We start from the raw sequence: 9,116 nt of genomic DNA on the forward strand, positions 1-9,116 counted from the left end.
CTTCTTCACCACCTTCTTCTTCGCCTCCTTCTTCTTCGCCACCTTCTTCACCTCCTTCTTCGCCTCCTTCTTCTTCACCTCCTTCTTCGCCACCTCCTTCTTCTTCGCCTCCTTCTTCGTCACCTCCTTCTTCGTCACCTCCTTCTTCTTCTTCACCTTCTCCGTCCTCACCACCTTCCTCTTCACCAGCACCATCTGCATCGTCGTCGTCGTCGTCATCGTCGTTATCCTTATCTCCGTCAGGATCCTCTTCGCCGCCACCACCTCCGCTATCTGGCATTTCATCTTCTGCATCCGGCACACTAGTAATTCCGGTGACTACACCCGTATCGATCGATGGTTCTGTCGTGGTCCGCCCCGGAACAATGTACACTGGATAAACTGTAAATGCCACCACAGAACCCAAGAACAAGGATTGGGAGGTGGGCACGTTACTCTACGAAACAAGCCCCCGAGAGTGTCCCAAGTGCGAGACTCTCGTTCATTTGCATATTAACATGGAGACAGCAACGGAACGAACAGCAGCTGAAGAGCCGTTACTCCCGATTCTCACCTGGTTCTACTCACCTGGGTAGGCACAACAGGGTCGCCGTACCGTGCCGATGCGTACGTACGTGGCGCAATAGCGCCGCAAACCCGGATCGTCCAGAGCAAATACATGCCTTCCCAAGTCAATGATGGCTGGCTTCAGGTAGGCGGGATATGTCGGCCACCGACCGTAAGCAGCGTAACTACAGAGTATCTCTAGAGAAAGGGAATGCAGGTGGAAGAGGACATATTGTAGACGAAGTCGGTGCGTGTATTCCCCCCGGGGAAGGGACCCTGACTTCGGACTGTCGCCACACGAATCCACCTTACTTACGGGGTAATCGCTGTAGATCCTGGTAGTTCCCTTGTGGTCCCTTGGTACCGGAGGTACCCGAGGTAGTCGTCGGATTTAGGATCACATCGGGCACTAGGGCCGGTGGGTTCCAACCGTTCGGTGGATCACCCGAGATAGGTGACTGTACCGGTACATACCGTGTCCAGAAGAACCCAGCGCACGGTCGAACGTTTAGGGCCGGCAGCACAATTAGCAAGGCACCAATTAGCCATCGTAAGCTACAAGAAATTTCCATTTTGCACGGTCCGAGGAGGCCCCAAAGCTATATGTGCACTCGGGGCATTCGGTCGATGATGAAAGGTACTCAACACTGTGTCGGTCTACTGCTACTGCTTGACCGTTTACGGCTGCTGCTCCTTCTCTTTTTCCACTTAAGGAGCGATGGGATGTAAAACCGACGAGTGACGAACACAGAGTGGAAGCTAACGCGGACACTCTGGATGGTTTTAGGTTCGTGATCGTTAGGAAACGGAATGGAGTCGGCAAACCCGTCCGGTTGCCACACGGATTGACCAATGTTGACCCACTGATCGTTGAGTACATCGATGGGGCCATACATTAGATTGCCTCATCTGCTAGGACGGTCAGCCTGCCGGTTAATGGCCGACAGCAAGCTGATGAAATTTCTCAGAATACTTCTATGGAACTTGCCACCACTTAAGCTGACATCCTGACCATTCGAATAGCAAGACATCGGGCTACAGTCAATATGTAAAAATCGCTTCTAGAGATTCCTATAAATCCGATAAAGATTATGACTTGTACAGACATTCCCGGCTATGCCAGCAAGCGCAGTGCCAACAATTCACGAAATATGAGATTCCAGCCTTCCTCCACTGTGGCAAAAGTAAAGGGAAAAAGGATGAGTTGCAACATGGAAGCAATAAAGCAAGCATCCACCCCATCATGCCATCACCATGTGTCAATAGTTTGCAACTTGCAGCACTATGAAAGGATCTCGGGAAGCATGATACCAATTGCAACGAGAAGGTATTGAGTAGATCACAAGAGAGTAACCCGCAGTTGCCTCGGCTTCCAATGAAACTTGATTCGCAGAATGTTTCCATTAAACTAGTAGTGATGGCAACGATGACAGCGTTACCGGTGGTGTAAAGCACTACGCTAGCATGATTTTGTATCAGTTTCGCACACCTTCAGCGAGGTATCCTTAAGAATGCAATCAAAAGAGCCAGAGCAGACCCCGTTGCTTAGCAAAATCTTATACCACTTTGATAATGCGTTGGATATGGAGAGAGGTAGAGAGAGAGAGAGAGAGAGAGAGAGAGAGAGAGAGAGAGATAAAGAAAAAGAGTTGTAAATGATCTTTACGGGAACGGGGCAACGATGATTTGTTCTGCAACTCTTAACCCGTTGTTCCGTTGTGGTGCATGCGTTGCGTCGCGATGCCAACCGCCGAAAACTATTATCAAAAGCTTTCGATAATACAAAAAAGATAAAAAAAAAAACCTTTGACCAGTTAAATTGTTCATTGGTACAGCTTCGGGGACGGGAGGAACGCAAGTGTTAATATAATTAATGGGGCTACGATTCCAAAGTGTAGGAGCAAACTTTTATCCTGCTGCTGAGTGTTGACGCATTAAACTATGGGGCGGGCGTGCAAGTAATAGACACATCGGCGTCGGTGCTCACGGGAGAAAGGGAGAAATAATGGGAACGAAAAAAAGGTGTTAGATCATCGCGGAAGAAAGATTGTACCTTAAGGATTTTTTTTCGCCCCAAACTCCGGCGCGAATCTGTCGAAAACAAATAAATATTCGCTAAAAGATTTTTTTTACGGAGAAAGAAGGCCAGCTTTTCGGTGTTTGTAATTATTTTGAAGAAAATTTTGAAGAGAAAGAAAACCAATTTTGAAATCACGACGTGCAATTTGCTATCATGTTTGATGCAAGTCTAAAAACCTGCAATTCAATTTTGAATAGGTTAGCGCAAAGGTTTTTCGATGCTTTTATACCTATATCAAAGATTCCTCCCCAATGCATTTTTTATATTCTTATGATTCCTAATTGAACACCATACCGCGGAACCATAACTTGGTACAAATTTCAAAGTATCGCTAATAAATAAACAAAATGAATAAGAGACGTGGAATATGAGAAAATAACAGTTTATTTTAGACGGCGAGAGGCTCTGAAGATGTCATTAATATGTTTTCATGATTATCAACATAAATCTTGAACGATAATCATCAATTATTTTGGTACCTATCTGCCGCTATGAATTTGTTCACAATTTATACTCCGTGTTTCGTAAAGGTGAATTCTAATAATTAACACTGATCGCATATTCGTTATATATTCCTGGTAGTTTTACCAATAACTTTCATGAGCGTTGTGTTATCGAAATTATTTGTCATTCTCAGGCCAATTTCTCAGCAAAATACAAAAAATTATCCTAAATATGAAATGATTTCTGAAACTAATCACAATATAAATCTGATCAGTAATATAATTCCTCTTCTGAATCAGAAAATGTGCCTCCATCAGTGTCAAAAGATGTTTCTGATTCTGAGTCTGAATTGAATGAATCTGATTCTAAGTCTGAATTGAATGAATCTATATCTGAATCTGAAAAATCAGACTGTGATCGTGCATTTATATTTGTAGCCGGTGCTGAATATAGCTCTGGATTTGTAGATGTTTGAACTAGCCTTGGGTTGTCCGTCTGCATCACTACCTTTTTCAAGTTGGGAAACTTTTCCTTGAGTCCAAGAAAACGACGCGTGTCTACACAATCTCTTTCGAGCTTCAGTGTTCGCAGTCGATCCATTGGAGATTTTAGGCAAAGAAACGTTGATTTTGTAAAAAATCCACAAGTGAACTCAAGTGTTTCCAGATTTGTTAGCTGCGGTAAAATTCGCAGAGTTTCAATCGGTATTTTCTGCTCGGAATTGTACCAATCAACGAAAACCAGGCCAAGTTCTATCAACTGCTTACTGCAGTTAATGATAGTTTTTCTCATCCTTTGTTTGTTCTCCTTATCGACAACCAATTGAAGACTTTTAACCGATTTGGGAAGTATCAGAGAATCGACTCCTGACTCAACTATTGCCAGTTTCTCTAGCTTGGTGAGAGACGAAAAGTCTAAATGTAAGGGCGACTCATCGTCTGTGCAAAGAGACTCAATTGAAAATTTGCGAAGATTGGTGAGCTTTAACAGATTACTGAAAATGCCAATTTTGGACAGCCATACACTACAGGTAAATTTCAGATCCGTCAGCATGGTACATGCTTCACATATAGCGAGAAAGATTTCATCATCTAAAATGTCATCCTCCCACACCATGCTTTCTATAGACGGCAGTAAACGAATGATTGAGGGTCCCCGTGTTACTGTCGTTTTGGATCCGATGTCATATCGTTCTTCTCTTATGGTAAGATGTTTAAGGCTAGTGATCACAAGAGGCTGGCGACTGTCAATAGAGCGATCAAGAACCGGCAATAAACCATCAAAGGATTGCAACTGCGGTACATCTATCCCGAACTTAAAATTAGTTCTCATAACAAGATGCTTCAGAGTTTGGCTGCGTAGGGTTGGTAAAGTATCTTGGAGTCTTGTTCTCCTATCGTGATCTTCTAATTTTAATGTTCCCAGCTGCGGCATCAGCGGTATTGTTTCGACTATCCATGGAAACATATTCGTCATGGTAGCACCATCAAAGGAAAGCTCCAGCGTGTTTAGACAGTTTCCAAACTTCTGATGAATAGCCGCCAATAAGGATGGATTGTGAGGACACATTGTTTCGTTTGTCTCACATTTCACACTGCGATAGCTCCGTGGAGACTGGGTTATGGCACGTATAGTCTGCTCGGCATGTGTTTTCCTCAATTCCTCTAATTCCAATAATTTTTGTTTTCTGTGCATTGAATGCAAGTGATATCCAATAGAATCAGGAATTGATACGTGCATATTAATTTTGAAGATAAATCGGTTTGCATATCCGCTAAAAAAGATGATATCGTTCCATTTGTGGCAGGTAAGAGAAGCGGCCTTTACGTTCTTCAGATTTAGCCGGTCAAACACCATACATAAGAGCTGCAAGGATAGAGACAGGTAAGAGCTGGATGTTGGGTTCACCAGAAGTCCTTACTCACCTCTTCCGGTAGGGAGTCGATGTAGTTTTTTCCATTTCGTTTGGCCTGCTTGGGACGCTTGGCTTGCCTCATTCGTTTAGCCTGTTGGAATCGTTTGGCGATAATAGCTTTGCGAATGAACACCATGTTTCAAGAGAACATTTTCGACAAATTTTAAGGCAGGACGAAGGTTTACGCGGTAAATCGCAAGGTTCACTTGACGTTTATTTGTTGTTTTTCGGTTCCGCGTAACGACAACGGTAACGATTAAAAATTTGAACTGAACTGGACCACGAGTGCAATTTCCGTAGCTCCAAGGATTGCTTTTTAAAAAAATTCAAGGAAGACACTTTCAGTGTGTTAATAAACATTAAAAACACCAAAAATATTCGACAAACCTCCTCATTTCTTTAACTATTCGCACAACAAACACAAGCGAGTTTCAAATGAAATCACACTTCAACATCCCGCAGAGTTGTCCGCACTCTTGCAAGGGTATCAACTACTGCTTTTTTATTTTTCATCGCAGCATCTTTAATACAATCCCATTCGTTCTCCGAATCAAATCCGTAAAAACCCAACAAATCAAACGAATCACAAAGTCTATTCCAGATGCAACATTTGTTGCGTTCATCGAAAACGATTTTCGTCATTCGTGTGACGGATTTCGAGGGATACTGTACTTTACAACCGCCAAAGGAGTGACGCATGGAAATGGAGCAAGGCGGTCAACTACTGTGTTGAACTTTTCGAAGAAATCCGCCGCCTCTACTGCAAGAGCCGCACGCTATGTGTGGCCGGCTTTATCTTTTCAAAAACTCCTCGTGTCATTTCTCAGGTGTCACGGCGTGCCACATTCACAATTCCACGGTAGGAACACACGTTTTTTCTCATCGCGGTCCTCCGCCGTAATCCGCAGCACAGTAACAGGAGTCTTGCCTCCTCACCTCCCTCCCCGTCGTCGTCGTCATCGCTGTGTCGCAGATTGTCACAGGATTTTCCCCCGGGCTCAAAAAAGTGACGCAAATTCCGATCCGTTTTCCTTCCACCCTGCAGCGGCTGCTGGTGGTGCCATCTTTACTAGCCCGCCGGTGCGGAGAAGTATTCCGCTGGTCCGTGCTGCTGCTAGAGCGACAAGTCCCGTGTCCGGTGGGGACAGTATCTTTGTGTTCTGGTTTTTTTTTTCCGGAACCAGTCCGTCCGTCACCAATAACAAGGCGCATTATAACGGACCGGGGGACACTGCGGTGGCGGCGAGAGTGCGATAGTTTGTGCGGCGTACCTTCGTGTGTGAGCGAGAAGGAGAAAGTGTTCGAGCCATTAGTGCTTGCAAGGAATCCGGTTTTGTCCGTCGTCGAAACGCTTGTTCCGTTCCGACTGCTGCTAGCTGCTTGCGTGTGCGAAAAACAGTGCGTTCTTGGGACCATCCGTCTGGATGCGGGGTGCCCCCTCCCAGCCAGCGGCCACACTCATATTTTGCTCGCTATGACTATTCTACCGGACCATATTGAGCCGGTGCGACCTTTCTGGGTTGTTCCCAGTGATGTCGTTGTTGGCTATCTCTCGCACAGAAGAGCGGGACCATCACGCCACAGATGGATGTCGCAATCCGCGGCCGATCTGGGCTCGATCTCCCCGCAACCCTTTGTGTAGAGTGCGTACGTGCTGTGTGTGAGAGTGTGTGTATGTGTGTGTGCGTGTGCGAGCGAGCAAGCGAGTGTCTGTTTTGTGGGAACGGTCGCTGATATCGAGATGAAAAAGTCTCGAACTTGACGAGAATCCCGGTCTCAGACCGGCCTAAGTCGTAAATAACTCCTTTGCCATCTCGCCGGGATCTCCTGAATCCGGCTGGTCGGGAACATTGCAATCGGAAAACGTGGTCGGCGGGCGCTGTGTCGTCTCAAATCGCCCCTCATCTCATTTATCGTCGGTTCATTCGCCGCCGTTCACTGCGCTGCGTGTTGGATGAATTTTCGTGTAATCATGCTGAGTAGCAGAAGGATGAAGCGGATGGGATGTTTGTGTTTTGATATCCTTTCGCGCATTCCCCGCAATCCCGGCAATCTGGCGACGGTGACGACGACGGGGCCGGGACACGAATCTCTCGCCGCAGAGTCCGTTCATTGCTTCTTTCACCTTTCCGGCGCTGATACGTGGTGTGTGTCCGCCGCGGGCCGGTTCACGAACGTAGTGTGCGTTTGCGTTGCCATCTCTCTCTTTCTCTGGTGTTTGTACCACACCGCGGTGTGTGCGGGGTTTCATTGACTTTTTCCCTTAACTACACGCACCACGCAACATCATAGTACACACAGCACCACCAGCTGCCAGAGTAGAGTGAAAGAAGCTTTGAAGAAAGGTCGAAGCGCGAAGAGAGAGAATTCCACCATCCCGGTGCGGTGCAGTTTACAGAACAATCCTTATCATATTTTTACGCGAACACACGCGTGCGTGTGTATGTGTGGCTCGTTTAACAATTTTAACTTATCTTTTCCATCTTTTTCCCTTCTCTCCCATTCGGTCACCACCATCCATGGTCTTCGTCGTCGTTGGAATTCCCGTTCCGGTGGACCCCGTCATCATCTTCGTGTGATCCGTGGATCCGTGGTGTTATTGCGCGGTGTATATTGTGCGTGTGTAATTTGTCTCTGTGTCTCGTGTGCCTCGCCTCAAAGGTCAAAGCCAAGTGCAGCAAACTGGAGTCTCCGAGGAGGACAACCCCCATCTAAACCCGGATCTTTGGCATACGCAGTACAGTAAGTATCGCCATCGCCAATCGACAGGCCATCCTCGCATCGGCAGAACTTCCTAGGGCAAGGATGTGACCAACGTTGTGATGCTCCCTGTGGGTCGGGAAAAGAGTAGCGGCGACGGAAATCGTCTTAATTCGGGTCGCCGCGCCAGCAAAGCAGCACCAGCAGCAGCAGCAGAACAGGAAAGAGCAAAGACCATCGACAAGATCCGACAAACACACAGCCACGCACCAGCATTTCAATGGTGCTGTCTCTGTCCTGCCCTAGCACCGGTTGTGCCGCCTACTAGTCGACCGCGTTGCCACGGTGGTAACTCGTTCATCGTCTACTAGATGCGTGTATGTGTGATTATTGGTGCGGGGCGGCGATGGGATTCCGGTGTGTACGAACGCTCGCGCGCGCGCCTGTATGTGTGTGTCTGTTTGAGACGGCAACGACGACGACGACCCATGAAATCTGTCGACGTGTGCTGTTTTGCTGTGGTGCTGCATCGCCGGGAGGAAATTGGGTGGATCCGCTGCTGGTGCTGCGGGTGCGACCGCGGACATTTGCCGACCGTGGCGTGGGTCGACGACCGTCCTTCCATGGGGTCGCGATATCCAGCCATTAATCCGTGGGCTTCCAGCTGCTGCTACGTCGCAATAGCCCAGTTCCTCCCAGCTTCCGATCGGTCCGTTCCTTTAAGCTTTTCGCGGCCGTTCTGACCATTCCTTCCTCAGAATGGGACACGTCGACGGAACTGGCCTTTGCTTTACGCGCTCTGATTACGTGAATCGTGTTTTTGTTGTTCTCCTTATTCTTGGGCTATTCCTCCTGCCGATGTGTATTGCTATCTTTTTCTCGCGATCACTCACCCTCCCCGTATTATGCTGGCCACGGGGTACCGTTCATTCGCCGCGAGACTTTTATGCGTATGCGTATCCGTCTCACACCTTGCCCGTTCTGTCCATCGCTTTGCTGCGACGAATATTCGAGTCACGGCGAGTTAGCGAGGCGGCAAGTGAATCAAAACATAACCTGAAAACCCGTTAGATGGATGCTCTTGGTGGCAGAAGGGGAGATGAGTGTGTTTCCATGGTGCCACCCTTCCCGAGACCGAAATGAAAGGCAAACCCAAACGCGAGCACACACAGTGGTTGCAGGGCGACGATGCGTTGTTTCCGCACCATCCCGACCCAATTCCTTGTGTGCATCGCTACCGCCACACACCAGATGAACGGTGCGGCGCTAGTTCAGAGCGAGATGGCAACAAATTAACCGCATTCTGACTGTGCAAGGTGTGCACGATCGCCTGTAGCGTGCCACGTTGTCCGCTGTCCGCCAGTTATCGCTGCCACGCCACGAAAGGGCATCTCGCACTGGCCCTGGCGAACGGACAATGTTGCTGCCACG

At 47.7% G+C, this 9,116-nt stretch overlaps 2 protein-coding genes across 10 annotated transcripts in view; one reads left to right on the top strand and one right to left on the bottom strand.

Annotated features, from left to right (window-relative positions):
* Nucleotides 1-3,083: 3,083 nt before the first annotated feature.
* On the bottom strand, nt 3,084-5,165 carry LOC125955283 (uncharacterized). Its single transcript, XM_049686380.1, has 2 exons — nt 4,996-5,165; nt 3,084-4,936 (listed from the first exon to the last, which is right to left on the bottom strand). The coding sequence occupies exons 1-2, from the start codon at nt 5,119-5,121 to the stop codon at nt 3,341-3,343; spliced, it is 1,722 nt and encodes a 573-aa protein (XP_049542337.1). The 5' UTR covers nt 5,122-5,165; the 3' UTR covers nt 3,084-3,340.
* A 618-nt stretch (nt 5,166-5,783) lies between these two features.
* Nucleotides 5,784-9,116, top strand: part of LOC125955259 (vigilin) — a 9,873-nt gene continuing 6,540 nt past the window's right edge. The window contains exons 1-2 of one of the 9 annotated variants that reach the window (XM_049686318.1): nt 5,784-5,844; nt 7,647-7,727. The gene's annotated coding sequence lies outside the window, so the exon portion shown is untranslated. The other 8 variants (XM_049686322.1, XM_049686316.1, XM_049686320.1 and 5 more) reach the window with 8 other exon arrangements.

This window comes from Anopheles darlingi, chromosome 3 (genome assembly GCF_943734745.1).
Source record: "Anopheles darlingi chromosome 3, idAnoDarlMG_H_01, whole genome shotgun sequence".
Lineage (NCBI taxonomy): Eukaryota > Metazoa > Arthropoda > Insecta > Diptera > Culicidae > Anopheles > Anopheles darlingi.